Below are 23,563 nucleotides of genomic sequence, written 5' to 3' on the forward strand. Positions count from 1 at the left end.
TGCCTGACCTTCCCTTAAGACCATCCCAGGGAATGAGGGTGGTCATTTCCCCCATAGAAACCCAGGATGCCATTTTCAAAAGAAAAGGAGTTAGATTCCGGGCAGACCAAATCAATACCGCAGACATCTCCCCAACAAGGGCAGTGCTGAAACCTGTGTACGACGTAGAGTAGTAAACGCTCAGAAAACCACAGCTGTCCTTCATGTTACGAGAAGCCCCAGGATGTAGGCAGAGTTACTCATCTGTCTTGTGTTGCAGGAACTCTTACCCAGAATGAGATGGTTTTCAAACGGCTCCATCTGGGCACTGTGGCCTATGGCCTGGACTCAATGGATGAAGTACAGAGCCACATATTTAGTATTTATACCCAGGTAAAAACCTTCTGTTTTGATACCTGAAACAATTCTTTTGCATTTATTAGCACCTGTATTGAGATATTCTTCCTAATACTATACAACTCCCCCATTTAAAGGGTACAATTCAATGGTCTTTGGTGTATTCACAGAGTTGTATAACTCTCACCGTAATCAATTTTGTTTTCATCACCCAAAAAAGAGACCCCATCCCCATTAGCTGTCATTCCCTGTTCCTCCCCAGCCACCTCCCCTTCCAAACCCAGGGCAACTACCAGTCCTTTATGTTTTGATTAAAATTGCAGTCGAGATCCTCCCCCCGCCCTGTATTCCTCATTCCCAGAGTTACCCTGCTCTACTGAAATGCTTATGAATATTGGGAAAAACCTAAGAGAAACTTGTTTGCCAATAACTAGTACAAAAAATAGCTCTGGGAGCCCACTGGTTAGCTTTACTGCTCTTCCCTGGGTAGAAGCCGAAGCAGTAGTCATGAGCGATCTGCTCATGAAAAACTGTCACTGATGAGCTTCAGTTTCTCGTCTGCTTTCAACTCCATGATCGCGTGGAAGGGATTAATTTGTCAGAGGTGGCCTACAACTTCTCTGCTCCCACATTTGTTTCCACAAGGTTTTTCAAAATCAATCCTTTTTCAGAGAAAGATATTACTGGAAAGTGTCCTAATATTCCTAAAACGTTATACCCGTGGGTCCCTACCTTGGCTGCCCAGAACCACTAGTGATATTTTAAAAACAAAATGGAACAAAAACCAAAGGAAGGACGTTGACTTGGGCCTCTCACCTGAGGGGTTCCGATTCATTAGGATTAGGGGAGAGCTGGGCTTCTTTGTTTCAAAATGAGGATGACACACAGACAGGTGCCTTGGTAATTCTGAGACACATCAGGGCTGACGGACCAGCCACACGTTGTGGCACTTGTCTGGAGATGAGAATAAAGAGGCCATTTTGCTTAAATTTATCAAAATAGATAATGATTCAGTTGTCAGAAGACCAGTTAGAAAAGCGAAGGAACTATTTCCCAATAAGGGATAGAGGTAGAACTCCTGAATACTTCATGCCATGGTTACATTGGACGTTTAGTTTTCTGGAACATTCACTGGTAGGCACGCCCGGACTTCTAGGGTTCTCTCCTGAAAATGGCAGAGCAGGGAATACAGTTTGGAAGTTGGAGTGAGTTTTAAATGGAGGACAGTTAATTTGATCCCTGTAAGTGAAATACCTATAATTCTTCTAGGCTCCCTGAGTGGGGCATTTGCGGCTTGTCTCCAAACGGATCCTTGGACTGTTTCCAAAGATATACTTTAGGACTCTTAAAAACACACGAGGACTTTGTTGGACAGGAAGGAAAAGCCACATCCAGCCTCCGGTCCCTTTCTCTGACCTATCAGCCCCCACCGCTCCGTACTGGCCCCCGTGTGCCCCTCTCGAGGCGGTCCCTTCCTCCCCCAGCTTCCATCACTCCCGCCAGTGGCCCCCCGTCTCTGTCTGTGGCCCTGACCTGGAGCTTTAGACTGGAAGATACCTGCATGCTTGGCATGGCTGCTTACGGATCCTAAGGACAATGTACCTACAGTCCTGACTTTCTTCCCCCATCCACTGCACCTGCTTCTCTTCCAGAGGCTCTTGTCTTAGTGCCGTGCCCCCCCCCACACCCATTGCTCCCTCCAAGGATTTGAGAAACGCCCCCTCCTTCCCCAACCCTTCAGTCCCAGGCCCTTGGGGATGTCTGCTCCCACCCGCTCATGTGTTTGGCCTTTTGTCTTCATCTCTTCTCACTCGCTAGGCCAAAACTACTCTCCCTTTCCCGGCTGTCTACACACATCCCCCCCCCCCCCCCAGGAAAACTGCACAGTTTCCCTGCTGCTCTTGGGAGCATGGGGTGCCCCTTACACCGTTAACTCCATCTTGGGGCTGAGACTTCCCGTACTCCAGGCACCCCTCCTGTAGTTCACCCTCCTCCGCTCGCAACTTCGGTGCTTAGGGCAGGGTGAGCTGCCTTGTTTCTGTGACTCTTCCCTCTGCACCCTTGACCCCAGATGCCTTCCGGGCCCCACCTGGGGGGGGGGTCCCCTGTGTGGGCTGTCCGGCTCACCAGCACCTGGCTGAACCCCCCTCCTTCCAGTCCTCAGCCCCGCTTGCCGGCTGATGATTGTACCCACCAGCTTCACAGCCGGGGTGTGCGCCCCCCTCCCCAGCAGGAGACACTCCCTTGCCCAGTTGGGTGATGTTTTTAAGAGCTTGTGGTATTTGCAGAAACCATCCCTTCTCGGGATATTTGCACAGCTCAGCTTTTATGGTCCGTTTTTGCTTTAGCACAGATAACACTCTTTGTCAAGTGTTACAAGTCAGAAAGGGACATTTCTTACTGTGAACGCTACCCCATACCCCTTCCTTAGCGGAAGCTCATAAATTCATTTACCCATCCTGGCCTTGGATTTAAAATAGTGTTACAGGGTTGGGTCATCTCGAGGCTAGTGTGAGCTCAGGGTTACGGTACCCGCTCACCCCAGCAAGGTGTGTGCATTCTTCTCTCGCGCCATCTAAAAATCCTGCAGTGAACACGTGAATACGTTTGTGATGAGGCTTTCAGAGGCTTTCCCAGGTTTTTAAAACAGCTTTATGGAGGTGTAGCTTACCTATCATAAAATGCAGCTCTGTTAAGTGTCCAAGTCAGTGATTTTTTAGTAAATTTACAGAGCTGTGGAACCATTACCACAACCCCAAAAAGATTCCCCCGAGCTCCTTACTCATTCAGTTGACTTCAGAGTTTAATAATGGGATTTTATACCAGTGTTTCATGAAGTCCACTATTTGGAACGCCTGGGTCAGATCCCTTGGGATAGTCGGACTCTCTAGACCTACAGTTCTGACAGGTGAGCCAGGTGATTCCAAAGTACAGCAGTGTTTAAGAACAGCTACCCTGAACCTGAGGTTTGCCCTGTTTCCCAGAAAACCAGTGTCTCAATCTGTGGACTCCAGATGACCAAACAAACTCCAAAACAGAGTTTGTGAGATGACCCGTTGGAGAGACAGAAGAAAAGATTAGGGCGTCTGTTCGTTCTGCATTTGCATCTTCAAACTTGAAGCAAAATTTAAAGTTATTATTATTTTTTAGATTTTATTTTATTTATTTGAGAGAGAGAGAATGAGCAAAAGCAGGGGGAGAGGCAGAGGGAGAAGCAGGCTCCAAGCGGAGCAGGGAGCCCAATGCGGGGCTCAATCCCAGGACCCTGGGATCATGACCTGAGCCGAAGGCAGACGCTTAACAACTGAGCCACCCAGGTGCCCCATTGAAGCAAAATTTAAATATTGAAAGCCAGGGACCCTCAATCTGTATATCAGACGAGCGTCTGTCAGGTCCGGTCCTTGAGGTGTCTTGTGGAAGGAGTCTCAGGAGTCAGAGTTCTGTGGGGGTTTATTTTCAGGACATGGAGATGTAGATTGCAGGTGATGAGTGTTCATGTGACCCATTTGAGGGATGTCATTTAACTAAACCTCATAAATAGGTGGCTTTAAAAGATTTCCGCAGGAAGACTCCACATTATTAATATAAACCCAAGTAAACCATAAGAAAATGCCCAACTCATTTTGAGAAAAAAACCATGACAGGCTAAGGAGATAGGATGATTTTTTCCTTTGGCTTCTTTATTTATTAGTACCTTTTTGAAAAATTGAGCTACGGGGGTGTCTGGGTGGTGCAGTTGGTTAAGCATCTGACTCTTGGTTTTGGCTTGGGTTGTGATCTTGGGATTGTAAGATCGAGCCCCACATTGAGTCCTGCGTGGGGCTCCACACTCAGCGCAGAGTCTTCTAAAGTTTCTCCCTCTGCCCCTCCCTCCTGAGCATGGGTGTGCTCTCTCTCAAATCAAAAAAATCTAAAAAAATTTTTAAAAATTGAGATATAATTCACAGGGATAGTATTTATCCTTTTAAAGTGTACAGTTCAGTGTTTAGTATATTCTCAGCACCATGCAACCGTTGCTACTATCTGATTGCTGAACATTTTCATCACCCCCAAAAGAAACCCCATATCTCTTCAACTCCCACCCCTACTCCTCAGCCCTGGCAACCACCAGTCTACGTTCTGTGTCTGTAGGTTTGCCTGTTTTAGATGTTTCATGTAAGTGAAATCTTACAATGTCTTTTGCCCCTGGTTTATTTCGGAAACTTAGCATAATGTCTTCGAGGTTCCTCCAGGTGGTAGCATGCATCTGCGCATCATTCCCCTTTGTGATGGAACGACACACGTGACCATTTGAAATGTCATTTCAAATCTGTAACGTTCAGTGCCCCTTACCCTGAATGGATTAGTCAATTCTGTGAAAAATGCTGTGTTTCATTTTTGTCCTATCATTTCTAGAATTCGTCTTTTGTTGTTTTATAAGGCACAATACAATATTTGTACAAAGTTAAATCCACATATGGCGGGTACTCAAGAATTTTTTTCCCATGAGGTGTCTGGGTGGCTCAGTCGATTAAGCATCTGCCTTTAGCTCAGGTCATGATCTGAGGGTCCTGGGATCAAGTCCCGCATCGCGCTCCCTGCTCAGCAGGGAGCCTGCCACTCCCCCTGCTTGTGCTCTCTTGCTCTGTCTCTGACAAATAAATAAAATCTTAAAAAAAAAAAAAAGTTTTTTTTTCTCAGTGTATTATGTGATCAGAATGTTTTGAGACACACACACACATATGTATGTGTATATATATGTATATGTATATATGCAACATGCCTGGGCCATACTGCATTCTTTAGGTATAGGGGGCCCAAACACATATTTCTTAAAATCTTTATTGGTTATTCTGAGAACCATTTCCAGTTAAGAACCACTGTTAGAATATCACTATCAGACTTACTTTTTTTCACTTATGTCAGTGATGACAATCATTTTTAATGGTTTTATTTTTTATTTTTAAGAAGATTTTATTTATTTGAGAGAGAGCGAGAGCATGTGCACAAGCAGGGGAGAGGGGCAGAAGGAGAGGGAGAAGCAGGCTCCCTTCTGAGCAGGGAGCCCAATACAGGACTCCATCCCAGGACTCTGAGATCATGACCTGAGCCAAAGTCAGACGCTTAACCCACTGAGCCACCTGGCTGCCCCCCACCACACCACCACCACCACCACCACCACCACCAGTGGTTTTATAACGGAGCCAGGACTAGGGTAAGGAGACTGAGGTATGCACCTAGGGAACAAAACTTAATGAGATGCTGAAAAAACCTTCCACAACAACGCACAACACAGCGATCAAGATAAATCACATTGTAATGCAGTATTTTATTTTATTTTTTTAAAATTTTTCTTGTTATGTTAATCACCATACATTACATCATTAGTTTTTAATGTAGTGTTCCATGATTCATTGGTAATGTGATATTTTAAAAATTCAGTGCAGAACTCGATGATGAACACAAATCTGAGTTTTGAAATTAACAGGATCCAGCTCTGATTGGCACTGTGAAGGCTCATATCCCTCATCGTAGTCCTGGCCCTGATTTTATGTTGTCAGTGGCTTTATACCCCAGTTCTCAGCCTTGGCGTAGTGACATAGTGGGCTGGATCATTCTTGGTGGTGCGGGCTGTGTGTGCATCGTAATGTCTAGTAGCATCCTTGCCCTCTACCATCTGGATGCCTGAGGTGTCCCCCTCCCTCGGTTCTAAGAACCAGAAATACCTCCGGACACTGATGGGGGGCAAAACCCTGTGTTAGGTGGGGTTCAATTTCAACAAATTGAAATTTGTTGCCTTTGTCATGCTGGAAGATGTCTATGAAGTAAGTAAACATTAAGTTTTTTCAGTCACTTAATCGCCTCCTAACTCATTTGACTTATTTGGAAGTGGAGGCTCTGGGCCTATCTCTGTGGGGGTGATCCTTTGAGGTTAATGAGCTATCAGCTTTGAGCTTTATTTGAGGGAGTGAAGTGAGGCTTTCGAAACAGGAATTCTTCCTCTTTTATGTAAATGTATTTTTACCAGTTGCAACCCATTCCCAGTATCCATTATTATGAACGCTCCTAAGTGGCGACGTTTTAATTGCCTTTAGAAAGAAAACAGGTATTTGTGGGGAATCAATGTTTAATTTTTGTATTAATCTTTCCTCTAAGACAGACTGGCGTTCTTGTTGGGAAGGGGCCCTGCCGTGGGTCGCTAGCGAGACATGGAGGCCTGTTGTTCATTTTCCCCTCTGTGTCTCATATGTTGGCTGGGGCGTGGAGAACGACCCTGAAGCGTTATATGGTGTGAGGTAGCCACCCAAGGGCCCATGTCAGGGGCCTTTGTCTGTAAGGCCTCGATTTCCTCTTCCAGCTTCTGACCTCATGTGGAGGTTTTGTCCCCCTCCACAAGAGGACCCGTGGTTTCTCCCCAGGGCAGAAAGAGTTGTAACCTGCCTCTGTGGATACCACATCTGTTTTTGTTTTCCCCTGGTATTTTTTTAAGTAAAGAGAAATGTGCGTAGGTTCAAGGCCTGTGGGGAGGAGGCTGCAGATAAACACTGTACGATGTGAAACTCTTCCATATGGGGAATGTGAGGATGTTTGAAGACTGGGCCCTCCTGATGCTGGCCGAGCCCCTGGTAATTACCAGCACCTTCAAGGTGGATGTGGATTGCCATTTGGTGTGTGGCTGAGCCTTTCCTTTGAGAATTAAAAGACGTGCTTCAGAATCTGTGATTTTTTTTTAACCTTTTTTTTTAAAAAGATTATTTTATTTATTTATTTGAGAGAGCGAGAATGAGAGAGAGAGAGAGAGAGAGAGAGAGAGAGCACATGGCGGGGGGAGGGTCAGAGGGAGAAGCAGACTCCCTGCTGAGCAGCAGGGAGCCCGATGCGGGACTCGATCCCGGGACTCCAGGATCCTGACCTGAGCCGAAGGCAGTCGCTGAACCAACTGAGCCACCCAGAATTTGCGATTTTAATTCCTCCTCCCTGAAACGTCTTTGGTTGGAAAGGGGAATAAGTATTAATTTGAGAGAGAAATAAATGAACGTGGAGACATTACACCTGTGGCCCATGGTGCTGGTTGAGGTTAATCACCCCCGTGTTCTGATTTGGTGTCAGCTAGTTCCCTGGTCTGGAAGTGAGGTCTTTGCAAGAAATCTGGGGCTACCGTGTTTCTCTCTTCGCCTTGCTCTTGGCTGGTTTCCCCTGGACTACAAAGCTCCAGAGCTCGGTGTTATCCCCCATTTGAAATACTAGTGGAAATATTTCTGGAGATGTGAAATCAGATGGCTTCTACAAATCAAAGGTTTGTAAAGGATGCCCTTCGCTTGTCCTTTCCTTCAAACCCACTGTTACTGAAACTTCCCGGCCAAAGCAATGACGTTGTCAGAGGTCTTGTTATTGCCTCTAATGTCAAATAATAATTTGGTCCAGGTGCGAAGGAATGTGGGCAAAAGGAAGACACGTGGCCGTGGCTAGAACATAAATTACAGAGCTCAGAGAGAACGTTCTGAATGTAGTCTTTCCAGTGGAGAGAACCTTTCTGTAAATCTCTAGTCCTTGTTATAATTTTAGAGTTAAATTCTTTATAATTAAAAGCACTTGGCAAATAATGATTCATTTAAACTGTAGTTCTGATTCATTGCTCTAATTACCGTAACCATGCAGTGCCCTTTGGCCTGGAAGTGAAACTCATGCCCTCTTGACACCAGAGGTTAACAGAGCAGGAAGCCTGAGCAGTATGTGTGCCTGCATGACCAGAATAATTTAGTAATTGTCTAATTACTGGGGAGGCTAATGCCACTGCTAAAAATAGTATTAAAAAATTAAATGAAAGTCATTTTCTTATTTCTTGCGACCCATCTGTTCTCTGTTTTGGGCAACCATGTGTTCATGGGTATAAAACGCGATTCCTTCTGCGGGATTGGGTCACTTCTCTTCTGTTGGATCAACTATGTTTCTAATGGAATGCGCACCCAGTAAGTCCAAAGACATCTCTAACTTCCGGGACTCCGATGGCTGTAGAGGAAGACCATTGCAAGGGGTTCCTTTTGTCCACAACTGTGATTTAAAACCTGGAAGGAATGTTGGTCGATTTGATATTTATTTCTTCTTGGAAATAGAAAAAACTGCCATGTCAGGGGAGGATGCCCCACCATCACCTTAGGAATCCTGAGTGGTTAATTGGTTCATCTGTTCAGCAAATGTAGATGTATGCCAGGCACTGCCCTGGGTACTAGGCTTGCAGTGATGAATAACACACACGGACAAGTTTTGTTCTCATGGCTTAACAGGAGAATCCTCAGGTGAACGAGCCCGTTTTAGACTGAACACGGCATCACACATTGCAGTGTGGGGGCATGATTTCTGGTGGGGGGACACACAGGGCACCATGAGCTGGGGGCCTCGGTGAGGGCCTCTCTGAGTATGTAACATTTAAATTGAGACCTCAGTGATGAGACAGAGTGAGCCAGCCCTGCGGAGTTCTGGGAAATGATGTTTCAGGCAGAGGGCAAGGCAGCTGCAAAGGCCCTGAGGCAGGAAGGAGCTTGGTGGTGTTCAAAGAACAGAAAGGCCAGTGTGGCTAGAGCAGAGAGAAGGAACATGGCATGAAGGGAGGCTACACAGGTGGGCAGGGGCTGGTCAGGTAGGCCCCATGGGGTAGGGGGGCATCTGAGTTTTACTGAAGACTAAGTGCAGGGCAGCCCCTGCAACAGAGAATTATCCTCCCCAAGTGTCAGTTGTGCCAGTTTAAGAAGCCCTGGCCTCCTATGCCAGCCTCACTTACAGCGTAGGCCCCTGACACCACCCAAAGGAGGACAGATTCATTTGTTCAAAGGTAGAATCACCCACATTCACTGAATTGTAATATTTTTCTCTGTTTTGCATTTGGGGTTTTTTTTTTTTTTTTGGCCAATTATAAATGATTGGGTCCCTAAAAATTACATGCCATTTATTGCAGTGTCACTGTAGATGTATCTAAGAGCTGTGCATTAACGCCATGGAAAGAAAAGCAGTATCTCCACATGGTGGTTCTTCCACACGTTCTGGACCCTTCTGTGTCTCCAGTCATCTTCCTTGTTCATTTCTTTCTCCTGTAGCAATCCCAGGATCCACCTGCTCAGAAGGGCCCCACGCTCACCACCAAAGTCCGGCGGACCATGAGCAGCCGTGTGCACGAGGCCGTGAAGGCCATTGCGCTCTGCCACAATGTGACTCCTGTGTACGAGTCCAATGGTGTGACCGACCAGGCTGAGGCCGAGAAGCAGTACGAAGACTCCTGCCGCGTGTACCAGGCCTCCAGCCCAGATGAGGTAAATCCCAGGCAGAGGTGGCTGGACACACAGAGAGATGCCGTGCCCGTTTTCCATGTGCTGGAGGTGGTGTTCCCCAGGGGAACCACCTGTCAGCAGACGTGAGCCAGGAGGATACCGTGCCGCCAGGGAAACACATTTTCAGATGCACACAAGACTTGCTTCCCTCTAGAACAAATACTCTTGGACTCCAGATATATCCCAAATAAGCAGGGAGAAAGAGATCTTGTTTGTGATTCAGATGGCCAGCTCATAAGGGCACAAGGTCTCACTTAAACCACACCTTCCCTTTTCTTTCTTTCTTTTTTTTTTTTAAGATTTTATTTATTCACTTGTGAGAGAGACAGAGAACAGGCAGAGGGAGAGGGAGAAGCAGACTCCCTGCTGAGCAAGGAGCCCGATGCGGGACTCGATCCCAGGACCCTGGGATCATGACCTGAGCTGAAGGCAGGCGCCCAACCGTCTGAGCCACCCAGGCGCCCCACACCTTCCCTTTTCTAAAAAATACCAGCCTTATTAAGTTATAGTCCACATACCATACAATGGCTCATTTAACATACACAGTTCAATGTTTCCAGTATATTCACAGAGTTCTGCAACTATTAGCACAATCGATTGAGAATATTTTCACCACCCTAAATAAGGAAGCACTCCATCCTGTATTCTCCTGGACTCCTGCCCTCCCCCAAGCCTCTGCCCTCCCCTTATTGTCTCTCTGGATTTGCCTATTCTGGACATTTCATACAAATGGAAATGTACAGTATATGACATTTGTGTCTGGCTGTTTTGACTTAGCATTGGTTTTCCAGATTCATCCACGTAGTGGCGTGTATCGACCCCCAGGCCTTTTTATGGATGACTAATATTCCATTGCATGGATAATACTACATTTTGTTTACCCATTGATCAGTTAGTGGACATTTGGATTGTTCCTTTCTTTCTTTTCTTTTTTTGCTGTTATGGATAATGCTGTTGTGATCATTTGTGCACAGGTTTTTGGGTGGACATATATCTTCATGTCTCTTGGTGTATTTGTAGGAGTGGAATTGCTGGGTCCTATGTTAACTCCATGTTTGAGCTTCTCAAGACCGCCATGCTGCTCCCTAAAGTGGCCACATCCTTTTACAGCCCCAGCAGCGACGCATGAGGGTTCCGGGTTCTCTCCTCCTTTGCCCACATGGCAGTCCTTCTCCATGCCCACTCCTTGGCATGCCCACTCCTTGGCAGTCCTTTTGACTCTGGCCATCCTAGTGAGTGTGGAGTGGTTTTCATCTGCATTTTCCTTGATGGCTCAGGATGATCTTTTCATGCCCTCCCTGGCTGCTTGTGCTTCTCTCCAGTGTCCTTTGCCCCCTTTTAAATATGTGCCTTTTTGTTGTTGAGTTAAAAGAGTTTTTTAAAATACATTCTAGATCAAAGTCTCTTACGGGATATATGATTTGCAAGTATTTTCTCCTACTATGAAGGCTGTCTTTTTACTTTTGCGATGGTGTCCTTTGAAACCCTAAAGTGTTTAGTTTTGATCAAGCCCAATAAGCCACATATTTTCAAAGTTGTTGTTTCTGTGTAAGCACATGCTCTTGCTAGAACCAGGACTCCTTTGATTACATGTTCAAGAACAGAGGGTCTCCTAGCATGGTTGCCCTTTATGGTTTTCTGTAACAAGCCCCTAATTGTTTTTCCTCCCGGGGTATCGGGGTATCATGGGATGGGAATGCCCTCATCATGAAAATAGGATCTTCTTTATCTTCCTGACTTGAGTGTGATTCAGACACAGGGGTAGTTCACCAAGCTGGTAACTTTCTGGTCTTTTTTCCTTCTCCCTCCTTCCCTTCCAGAAAACTTGTACTCTGATTATGAAAGCCATTACTTTTCAGTATAGAACATTTGGACATTTCAGACAACTATAAAGAAGAAACTGGGTCAATTGTAATCTAATTCTTGAAAGATGACAATAGGTAACTTTCCTTGAGCATTTGGTGCCCATCAGATCCCATTTGAAGTGCTTTCCATGTTGTATCTCATTTAATCTTTCTAGCAACTAAGGGGCCCCATTATGACCCCCATTTTCAGAAGAGAAAAATCAAAGGCAGTTTAAATATTTAGCCTAAAGTCACCTGGATTTTTTTCTAACTTTTTGTCTTGGAAACGATTTCATCCTTAAAAGTTGTAAAATTGGTACAAAGAATTCCCCATTACCAAAACTGCACTCTGATTCCTCAAATGTTAACCTTTTTCTGCCTGTGCTTTATCATTCTCCCTCACCTTAGAAGAGTCAGCTGCAGACATGATCTTCTTTTACTTTTATTTTCTAAAAAACAAGGACATTTATCAGAAACAGGAAATTAACATTGATACAGTACTATTATCTGCCCTGCAGATGTCATCAATTGTCCCACTGACATCTTCACCAAAAAAAAAAAAAAAAAGAATATTTCTCCCCCCAGATCAGAGTCCAACCTGGGAATGCACACTACATTCAGTTGCCATAACTTTTGTCTCTCTCTCTCTTTTTAAGATTTTATTTATTAGAGAGAGAATGAGAGTACCAGTCAGGGGGAGGGGCAGAGGGAGAAGCAGGCTGAGCAGGGAGCCTGGTGTGGGGCTCGATCCCAGGACCCTGAGATCATGACCTGAGCCGAAGGCAGAAGCTTAACCAACTGAGTCACCCAGGCACCCCTCATACCTCTTATCTCTTTTAATGTGGAATGGTTCCTCAGCTTTCCTTGACTTTCATGGCTCTCACACTTTTGAAAGATACAGGCCATTATAGAACGTGCCTCAGTTTGGGTCTGACGACATTTTTTACGGTGAGGACTCAGTTTATTGCATCTTTGGCGCTGTCCTCAGTGTGTGTGATAAGGAGACCTGCTGTTGGTGTGTTCTGCTCTTCAAGATGCTAACTTAAGGTCACTTGGATCCGGTGGTGTCCCCAGGTTTCTTCATGGTAAAGGTGCCATTCTCCCTTGCTAATTAATCTTATGACAGCAGTTCCCTGACTGACAGGGCCAGGGTTCTAACCCAGGGAGTGTGTTGTCACAACCCAAACTCTTAGTCATTTTACTAAGTTATTTTTCAGAAGCCAGTAAGAATTCTTTTTTTTTTTTAAGATTTTATTTATTTATTTATTTACTTAAGATTTTATTTATCTATTTAAGAGAGAGTGTGAGTGCAAGAGAGCATGAGCAGCGGAGAGGGCCAGAGGGAGAGGGAGAAGCAGACTCCCCACTGAACAGGGAGCCCGATGCAGGGCTCGATCTCATGACCCTGAGACCATGACCTGAGCTGAAATCAAGAGTTGGACACTTAACCGACTGAGCCACCCAGGCGCCCCACGACCAAGAACTTCTTGATGTGTGATCTTCCAATATCTTTTCATATATTTGTTTCCTAAAAAACAGGAATTTTTAACATAAAGTTCTGTATTCTCCATTTTAAACTTAATATTTCATCATGCCCGTTTCCCAAATTTTTTGAATGTCCTTCAAAGACTGCTTTTTATAATTACTGTTTATGTATGCACACTAATATTTTTAACTGTTCTCCTCTCGTAGGGACTTAAGTTCTCTCTCATGTTTAGCACAACATTTATACACATTTGCAGTGAGCATCCTTACACCTAATATTTCTAGAAATGGTGTGACTGGGCTCATTAATTCGGTAGGCATTCTGGGGTGCCTCCGATGGACGGGGCACTGGGGAGTCAGCGTTTAACAAGACAGCAGCTCCTGTCCCCAGGGAGGCGGCAGGGGTGAGACCGTTGAGCATGTGAGTCTTGGGATGCCAGCTCCATACCTGGGCGGCCGCATCGCTCTGTACCTCCCTGTATTTGTGACAAGAGGGTTGTCATGAGCCCCTTAGCAGACAGTCAGTCCTGTGGGTCACACTGAAGGAGTATTTTTAAGGCTCGTGGTATAAATGATCAGGTAATTTCCAGAATTATTTTTAAACCATTTTATTCTTCCACCAATGTTACAGGCGCTTCCAATTATTTTTTGTTCATTTTACGAAGGAGGGAGGGGGCTTCTCTGGTAAGTAGTGTCATAGAGGTGTGGACTAATTGGAGAGTATCAGGGAGCCAGAGCTGGATGGTGCTTGGGGGAATACCGCAATGATAACCTTTTCCAAAGTTCAGAAAGGAAAGGATGTGTGGACATGGCTTTCCCTGACCAGTAGCTTCTTTATCCTTCTTGAGGGCCCTGGAGTGTGGCCCCTGGGAGTTGACTCCTTGCAGTCAGCTTGGTGTTTGTGGAACAGCTCAACTCTGGGTGCAGCCCATCTGTGACCACTGACATTTGAACCTGTATTTTTAGGGGTGAAAAATGTTGTAACCTTGGCCAAATTCTGAGATGGGCATTGTGTGCAGAGAGTGAGAAGGGGGAGGGCGGATGGATGTGGATAACCCAACCCATTTATTCGGACTTGTGCTGTAGTAACTGAAAGCTTCAGATGGGTCATCGTTTCTCCACCGAATTTAGTCTGTTGGATCTCGCTTTTCCATTTGGAAATGGGAGACAATGTCCCTGAATGGGAGATGTGTGAAAGGCCCAGGTTCTTGGTAGTTACACACTGGGAACCAGTAGCTTACGGGTGTTTGATGGGACTAGAATTTGAACAGGTTTCAGATGTGGACGATCTGATCAGCACTGCTACCTGGGAGCTCCTAATACTCGCTGTTGATTGACACGCACATGGGAGGTCTTTAATGCCTGTCCCCCAATCCTGGTTCCCACTGAACTTTGATATATTTGTTTTAGGGCTAGGCAGAGTTTTTCCATGCGGGTAAATCTTCCATGGAATGCTTTGTGCCTCTCAGCTCTTGTTCATTAATTGCACTCAGATTCAGATTTGTCTTGTTTTTCTAAGATTCTGAGTAGTGATTGAAAAAAAAAAGTTATTTTCTTTTGGTCTTCGGTGTCTTCACAGAGGTCAGTGTTACCTTATTAGTATCCCCCCCCCCAACAACTTTATTTATCATTGCACAGTTATTTCATGTTTATGGCAGAATATGTGAAAATATAGATAAGGAAAGAAAAAGCAAACTGTAATCCTGCTAACTAAAGATGTGACCACTGTTAATATTTTACTGACCTGCCTTCCAAATTATTTCGAAAGATGTGTATTGCAAAATACAGGTCTGTGTATATAAATACACCGTGTGACAGAAAGGAGGCTACGTCGACTTCCAGCCAAATCTCTCAGAAGGCTGTACTGTTTTCTAAATCCCTGTAGGATTCCACCTAGGCTTGGCTGGGTCTAGACTCCTACCTTTGAAATTCTATATCAATAAAATCTTGCCGGTCTATGCAAGGTCAGTGTCTGGAATACACATAGAAACCGGCATTCATTTTACTTTGGACTTGCCGGAATAATTTCTACCAGTCAGGGGAGGATTCATTTCCTGTAACAGAAAGCAGGATTTCCTAAATTTGTTTCCTGTGTACATTCTGCTTTGGAAAAAGCCTTGAAGTGTCTTTATTCAGCCATTGATTACAGCCTGAGGGGCGCTGGGGCCTGCCTGCCCCCGTAGGGTAACTCCCAGGGGAAATGAAATCGATGTAATCTGGCCAGAGAGAGAGGTGCTCCTTAAGTGCTCAGCCCGACAGCATTCCATCTTGTCCCGGATGTTTGGCAGCGTTGGAAGTCGGGTACAGCGGGCAAGGGAGGAGAGCTCTCGGAGGTGGTCAGGATGCAATTTTTAATGTATTTGTTTCTTGGCGTGAATGGTAAGGAGGTGCTCTCCTAAGAGCAGGTCGAATCAGCCCTAGGACTCATTTATTTGTCTTTTCTAGGAATTCTTTCATATAGAAGAAAACTTTTCTAGGCTTCTAAAATCACAAGTACTACTGTGCTCATTACAGAAAAAATAAAATTGTAGATTCGAAAAAGAAGTGGATAAACATTAATTTTATCCACCACCTAGAGATTACTGTTTATATTCTGCTATAGATTTCCCCCAAGCGTCTGCTTCTATATGTAGAAACATAATTGCATGTTTCATAGTACAGAATCATACTGTAGCCCAGGGAAGGAAGGAGCGTGGAGTGAGTTCAGTAACATCCTTTAGCAAGTCTCCTATGTTGTCATATTCCTAGGATTTCTGTGTGCATGAGTGTGTGTGTTTGTATGTAGGCACGCGTGTGTATGTGCTCACATGTGCCCTATGATCACGTGTATGTGTGGACTTGTGTGTGTGTGTGTGTGTGTGTGTGTGTGTGTGTGTGATGTGTATATGATTGAAAGTTTTCTGATGCCTTGGCCATGGCTCACTAATTTCAGAGCAATTAATTACAAGTTCTAGGTCACGTATAGTTTGTTCTGCAAGGCTGCCCCATGCTGGCGGCCTTAGGTGAGACGCGTGTCTCCTTACCCTGAGACCTTCATTCTTGCCCTCTCTACACAGACCTCCTCCCTCCCTCCCTCCCTCTGAGACACCCATTGTTATCAGTATCTGAGTATCCTTGCAGAAATAATTCTTTGCATGGATTAGAATTTTTCTCGCCCCTCCATTATTAACATATTTTAAAAAATGTAAAAAGCGCAGTTGTAAATTACAGACTCAGTTCTGCACCTTGCTTGCAGCGTGTCAGTACCTGGAGCGTCACCGAGTTGTGATGTCAGCAGAGGCCTGAGTTTTACTCAAATATTGAGGTACTGTGTGTTCCCATAATCTCTCGATGGCATTTAAGGACCCTCCTGTCCATTTTAATGGAAGGTGAGGGCATCACACTGGCCTCCTGACTCCCCCAGTGCAGTTATCAGCTGTGTTTAACTACCACATGCTGACTTTTTATTACTTAGTTTTTTTAATTAAAAAATTTTTTATTTTATGTTCTTTTCATTCCAGTACAGTTAACAGACAGTGAATATTAATTTCAGGCGTACAACATAGTGATTCCATACATCACCCAGTACTCCTGACAAGTGCCCTCCTTCATCCCCATCATGTTTCCCCCACCCCCCTACCTACCTCCCCTCTGGGGACCATCAGTGTGTTCTCTATAGTAAGAGTCTGTTTCTTGGCTTATCTCTCTTTTTGTCCTCTTGCTCATTTGTTTTTTTAAAACTCCACACATGAGTGAAATCATAGGCTATTTGTCTTTCTCTGACTGACTTATTTCACTTAGCATCATACACTCTAGCTCCATCCATGTCGTTGCAAATGGCAAGATTGCATTCTTTCTTATGGCTGAGTTAATATTCCATTGTGTGTGTGTGTATGTGTGTGTATCACTTCCCCTTTGTCTATGCATCTATCGATGGATACTTGGGCTGCTTCCATAATTTGGCTGTAGTAAATAATACTGCTATAAACATAGGGATGCATGTATCCCTTTGTTGTTTTATTTTTTGGGTAAGTACCCAGTAGTGTGGTTACTGGATCGTAGGGTAGTTCTGTTTTTAACTTTTTATTTTATTTTATTAAAAAAATTTTTTTACTTAAATTCAATTTAATTAACATATAGTGTATTATTAGTTTCAGAGGTAGAATTTAGTGGTTTATCAGTTGCATGTAATACCCAATGCTCATTCCATCAAGTGCCCTCCTTAATGCCCATCACCCAGTTCCCTTTCCCCACCCCCTCTGGTGCAGCCACCCTCAGTTTGTTTCCTGGAGTTAAGAATCTCTTATGGTTTGTCTTTCTCTCTGTTTTCATCTTATTTTATTTTTCCTTCCCTTCCCCTATGTTCATCTCTTTTGTTTCTTAAATTTCACATATGAATGAAATCATACGGTATTTTTTTTCTCTGACTTATTTTGCCTAGCATAATACTCTCTGGTTTTTATTTTTATTTATTTATTTTTTAAAGATTTTATTTATTTGACAGGAAGAGAGAGCGAGCGAGCACAAGCAGGGGCAGCGGCAGGCAGAGGGAGAGGGAGAAGCAGGCTCCCCGTTGAGCAAGGAGCCAGATGCAGGCCTTGATCTCAGGACTCTGAGATCATGACCTGAGCCGAAGGCAAAGGCTCAACTGACTGAGCCACCCAGGCGCCCTATTTTTATTTTTATTTTTTTAAGTAATCTCGGTGCCCAGCGTAGGGCTCAGACTCCAAGATCCAAGATCAAGAGTTGCATGCTTTCCTGACCGAGCCAACCGGGTGCCCCCATTTTTAACTTTTTGAGGAGCCTTCATACTGTTTTCCATAGTGGCCGCACCAGCCTGCACTCCCACCAGCAGTGCACGAGGGTTCCTTCGCGGAGTGATTTTAGGCAAAGCATCGGTGAGCTGACAGCAGTATGACATGGCCACCTGCTGAACACCTGTTCTCCGTGCCGGGCACTGTGCTCTGGGCAGCCCTTACAACCCAATTACTGTGATTGTGCCTGTTTTGCAGATGAGGCGTAGGTTGGCTAAGGGGTACCCGCAAGGCCACGTGGCTGGCAGGATTAAAACGAGGCAGCCTCCGGCCGGGGGCTGGTCACATGACTCAGCAGTACTGCTTCTCTACCCATGGGAGGAGGGCTGGAACGTGCTTTGTCGCTCACGAAGGACAGTGAGGGCTGTGCACCTGTGGTGGGAGCTTAGGGCTGATACTGCGTGACCTGCCGAGTGTCTGGTTATTCTTGCCTCTTCTGAGCTCACATTCAGGGGCTCTTGGCCTCCTAGGCTCAGTGAAGCATGCTTTTTGGTTCCTTGCCTCTTTCTCATTTTGGGCGGCTTCCATGCTTGGAGCTAAGAAACCTTCTAGCAGACCGCAGAAGCCTTCCCCTGGAGTGTCTTGCCTTCACTACCCATCTCTCCAAGATCCTGTCCTTAGAAAGGAAAACGAATGAGGGTGTGTTGCCCCTCGAGTCTCCAGTAACCTTGAAACAGTCCCCCTTACAGACGGACGAGAGAGAAGCAAAGAGCTGTGTGCACAGGTCTCTCCCCGATGGCCTAGTGGCAGGAGGGCGTTCCTGTGTTCCGGTCACTGTGCTGGGAGATGGAAAAGGGGAGTGAAGCTACAGCTCACCTAGAAGCGGATTTTATTTTTAGCTCCTCCCCCAATTGTAAGAGTAACACAAGCTTGTTATAGAAAAAGGAAGCAGGGGCGCCTGGGTGGCCCCATCTGTTAATGGTTTCAGCTCAGGTCGTGAGCTCCGGGTTCTGAGATCAAGCCCCATGTTGGGCTGTGTGCTCAGTGTGGAGTCTGCTTGAGAGTCTCTCCTTGTCCCCCGCCCCTCCCCACCGTGCGTGCTCCCTCTTTCTCTCAAGTAAATAAATAAATCTTTAAAAAACAAAAGAAAAAGTAAACAATTACAGAAAAAAAATTTGAGTATTTTCCCTTCCCATCTCTCTTCTCTACATAGAATTAAAATGTTTGGCGTCATTCCACATTCCACCTTGATGTGTCCACTTGGTAATATATTGTCTCATCCCCGTCCGGTAGCATCTGTGGTAGGATGTTTGGTGGCTACACTCTTTTCTCCTGCTTAGGTACACCACAGCTGGTTTATTCTGCCTCCCACTTCTGGCTGTCCTCAGTTTTAACATCCTGACGGATAGCCTGATGGATTAAATCTGCACATCTCCGAGTGTGTATGTAAAAGGTCCCAGTTGTCTCATTCTGCATCTTCCTAACTCTGTTGCAGAGAACCACCAGGGAAGGGCAAGCGTGTGGCTTTCCGGGGGTCCTGCAAGCTCAGTCCTTGTGAGGCCCCGTGGTTTTCCCCTCCGGGGCCATGTTCATCTCTCAGGGGCGTGCGCTCCCCCAAAATGCCTCCTTGTACCTGCGCTCCAGGCACGCGGACAATGACCGCATTCAGACCAGAGCGCACAGGAGTGAGATTTAGGAGGTGCGTGGGGCTTTACCATCTCGCTGCCGGTCCTCGGCTCCGGGGTGAGTTCAGAGAACAGAGGTCAGGAACTTAAGGAGAAAACCCTCCTCCGTCAATGTTATTTATTAACCACGGGGGTAAGAATCTTGAAATAGAATTTTGGTTGCTCGGAAGAGAGGGGGTGCTGTGTTTCAGGGACACCGGAGGAAACTATCAAATGAGCCATCCTTGGTATCAGCTGCTCCGTGGGCCAGAGATGCAAAAGTTCTGTCCTGTTTCTTATTAGGGTTAAGTCCAGAATGGACTTAAGGGAATAGTCATTTCTAAAGGGCTAGGTTTTTATGGAGATGACGTCATTCTTTTCAGATACTAATTTTCGTCTGATTCAGTGATAGGAGGCGGCTGAATTTCAAGTAATGGATCAAAGAAACTTGGATCAGGGAGTGGCCTTTTATTCCACCATCTTGCCCACAGGTTCTTAAGCAAAACCGGCCGTGTTTTGTTTGCTCCGTGCTGTGTGTGTGTGTGTGTGTGTGTGTTTAATAATCAGCAGTATTTTAAAGATCACTTAATGTTATCTAAGAATCAGCTTTTCTTGAGGAAGATCACATCTGGAAATGGTGGGCCCAGTTTCTACTGGGCAGTGGTTAGCCGAGCTGGGTGGCTGCTGCCTCAGTTTACCCCTGCCCCTGTGGGGCCCGCCCTCCTCCTATCTGCTCCCTGTCCAGCCCCCAGTGGTGCCTTAGTGAATCAGTTTCCTCATTAAGTAAAGAATACTTCGGTCTGTGGATGCATTCATAGCCTTGAAAGGCTGGATTAGGGCGGACTGGCCAGTCTTTGTGAGCCCGAGTGTTGATCTTCTTGAATGCCACCAAAGATATCAGATTCACGCGTGCTCTTACGATTACTGCGTATCCTGCTTCTGACAAGAAATCAAGGCTCGTTAGCCTGACCTGGCATCTTTCCCAAGCACACATTCCCAGGTACAAAGGGAAAATTATTAAAACTTGTCACAGGTGGTTTATTGCTGACCCACAAATGATGAAAAAGCCCTTTCATGGATTGTTCTGGCGTGAATTCTTCAGATGGGCATTTTAGGGAGGGGGCGTAGCAGCCTGTCCTTTTGATTTCCTGACCCGAACCAGAGCACACAGGCGACTCAGGACCCCAGCTCCCCACCCTCCACCCCTTCTCGGTTTTCATTTGATTGAGTTAATTTATTTGTTCATTCATTCATTCATTCAACCGTAACAGGGTTTCTTTTTCTGCTTCTGCTCTGACTTCTGGATATTCTGATCCGAAGCCCCAGAGACCCCACTTCTGGCTGTTAAGGATAGTGAGACTCAAAACCCCCAAATCCTTTCTGATTGGGTGATAAGGGATGATTCTCTTGAACGGAAGCTCGGACCTGCCAGGATAAGAAAGAAGTAGCCTCATTTTTTATCATCTTGTTTTGGGAAGAAATGCAGTTGTTTCTCCTGACCCCTGAAATGTCTGTCCCTGCTGCAATTGAGAAGGGTCAGGGAGCACCCCAGTTCCAAACCAGTCTCTTCTCAGTAGAATCTCAGGGATTTCTATTAGAAAGCAGCTCCAAATTAATGCTGACTTAAGTTAACGTGGGCCAGAGAGGGGAAGGTGAGAATCAGAGACCCTCCCCACTCCTGACTCTACTTCCACCACAGGGCTCGTGTCCTGGGGGCATCTGTCCCCAAGGAGACCAGAGGGGTTTTGATGAGGAAGTTGGACCCAGGGTGGGGGGCAGCAAGCATGGTGGTGGCTGGTTCCTTCACTCCATTGAGAGGTTCGCTGCAGAACAAAGTGCAGTTAGAAGGTGTTTGCCTACAGGTGTAATTCATCCATCAGCATATGTCACTGTTTGTCATTTCAGATTTAAAGACCAACTGTTCCCCCAATACGGCCCCTTGGGTCCCTGGCATGGGGGCTGGGCTGGCCAAGGCCAGAACTGCCTCATAGGCTTGGAAGCTGCTTCCAGGTCTGGAGTTCCACATTCTTCCTGGATTGATGATTGATGTGAGGAGCAGGTTTTGGGGTAATTAATGTGTTTCCTTGAAGCCCAGTACCACCCACTTTTTACGTCTTTTTAGAACAATGAAAGAGGTTTTTAAGGGGTGAAGTCACTGCAGCTTGAAAACAAGAATGGAAAAACCCCTTTCACTAACAATTATGGTTGAAGACCTCCAGAGAAGAATTTTTCTTTGTTACTATAAACTGGTGTGTAAAGGTGTAAACTTAGTCAAGCTTTCTCAGCTTGTGTGTCCTTACGTATTTGTAATATCTTGTGTTGGGATATGAGTTTACTTAATTAAAATAAATAAAAAGTGCATGTACATGATAAAAATATTTCAGTAGTGCAGAAGGATAAAAGTAGAAGATAGTAGTATGGCTCATCACATGTGGCACCCAATGCCCATTTTATGTACCGATGGGAGTATTTTGTGTATACCCATCTTCAGTGATTTGTTCATTTTGGACTTTGAGAGAGGATTGTTATCAGATAAGACAGACGCTATTGAAAGAGCCGTTGAATTAAACGAGTTAATGAATAGGTTTCCAAAGACTGATGTAGGCTAATAGCAAAAAGACCCAAAAACAATCATTACTTGATTGGCCTGTTTCTTTGGAGGGGGAGGTCAGTGTGACAGTACCTTCCTTTTCTGTAAATCCTGGTTGACTTGTTTCGACATCATTGAAACAGGGTAGAGTTTCCCATTCTTGAAGACAAGCCTCTTGTTAGTGTAAATTCAATTTGTGTCCACCGCAGAAACCTAGTTAGGTATCTGAGCATAGCCCACTAAGGATGGATGCACAGAATGTTTAGAGCTGGAACAGAAATGGAAAATAAGCCACCTGGAGCCCCGCACTTTGCAGAGGCTGGAGGGAGTGCGGGTGGGTGGCAGAGCTGGGCTGGGACCCTGGTTTCATCCTCCCCACTGCTTCAGGGTAAAGCAGGGCAGCCCAGGAGAGCCTCGGTGTTCTGGAAACAGAACCGAGGAGCAGCGGGTGTCTGCTTGTGCAGAGTCCCTTGGTAGCAGAAGGGGGAGCTCAGGAAGCACCCCAATGAAGTAGAAGTGTGGGCATCTGATTCCCCGGGAGAGTGACTCTCACTGCCTCCAGCCCCCACAGGGACCCCGTGAAATACTGCAGACAGTTACAGACGAGCATTAATGGGCACCTCTGTCCCCCACTCTGGGCTTAAAGATAATAAAACATCTCAGAACTGACACCTTCCATGCGCCCCTTTCTCTGTCACCCTCTGTCACTCCCCAGGTCTGCTCTCTCCTAAAACCTGCCTCCGTTTCTTTCCCTAAAGATTGAATTTTCTAGGAAAAAAAGGGGGGGGGGAAGGGTGCTTTTTCTTTTTTTAGACCCCATGCTCTTGGGTTTGGATCAGAATAAAATGGCAGCTTGTTTGGCATTAAAATTGGGAGCCTCTTGGATGCGTTTGCTATCGCTGCTGTCGCCAGTTGCTCCAAATCTGCTGTTTCGAAACAGCGCGATGTGTTCCAGCGGGGTAGGTGAGAGGGTCGCGCTCACTGAACTGTGATCAGGGTGTCGGCAGGGCGCGCCGTGTTCCTCCCGGACGCCCCAGGGGTGGCTCTGTTGCCTTGCCTTTCCCAGCTCCGAGACGCCGCCCCCATTGCTCGGTGTATGTCCCTTCCTCCACCTTCAGAACCAACACCGTCTCATCGCTCTGACCCTCCTTCTGCCCGCGGTTTTCTCCCGGGCCACCGCCGGGAGCGTTCTGCCTTGTGAGGACTCCTGTGATTACATGGGGTCCACCTGGATAATCCGGGACGGTCTCCCAGTGCCAGGTCCTTCATCTTCGTCACCCCCTGCCAAGCCCACTTTGCCCCGTGAGGTAGCATATTCACACGTCCGGGGACTGGGATGTGGGCATCTTTGGGGGCCATTATTCGGCCTGCTGCACATCCTGTGAAGTTTCTAGCAGTGACAGTGGGGGGGATGTCAGGGATGGATGCCTGACTGCGGTCAGGCACCCCTGAGGATGCGCCAGTGCGCATGCACCGCCCAGCTTTGGCCCCGGTGCTCTGCGGCCGGGCACCCGGATGAGCCGGGATTGGCGTTTCCCTGGGGCTTTATACTTGGTCAGTTAGATCCAGGATGAGATTCCATGTCAGCCTGTCGCCGCTGCCAGCCGAC

General features: G+C 46.1%; 1 protein-coding gene across 1 annotated transcript in view; it reads left to right on the top strand.

The window, feature by feature from the left end:
• LOC112809917 (probable phospholipid-transporting ATPase IIA) overlaps positions 1-23,563 on the top strand; it is a 121,430-nt gene that overhangs the window by 72,304 nt on the left and 25,563 nt on the right. Inside the window, exons 13-14 of the mRNA XM_025853323.2 lie at positions 260-372; positions 9,408-9,620. Of these exons, the coding sequence (XP_025709108.1) occupies positions 260-372; positions 9,408-9,620 (326 nt within the window). The remainder of the gene's footprint in view (positions 1-259; positions 373-9,407; positions 9,621-23,563) is intronic.

Source organism: Callorhinus ursinus, unplaced genomic scaffold, assembly GCF_003265705.2.
Source record: "Callorhinus ursinus isolate GAN/ISIS: 27379988/994484 unplaced genomic scaffold, GSC_fseal_2.0 scaffold53, whole genome shotgun sequence".
In the NCBI taxonomy this organism is placed as follows: Eukaryota; Metazoa; Chordata; class Mammalia; order Carnivora; family Otariidae; genus Callorhinus; species Callorhinus ursinus.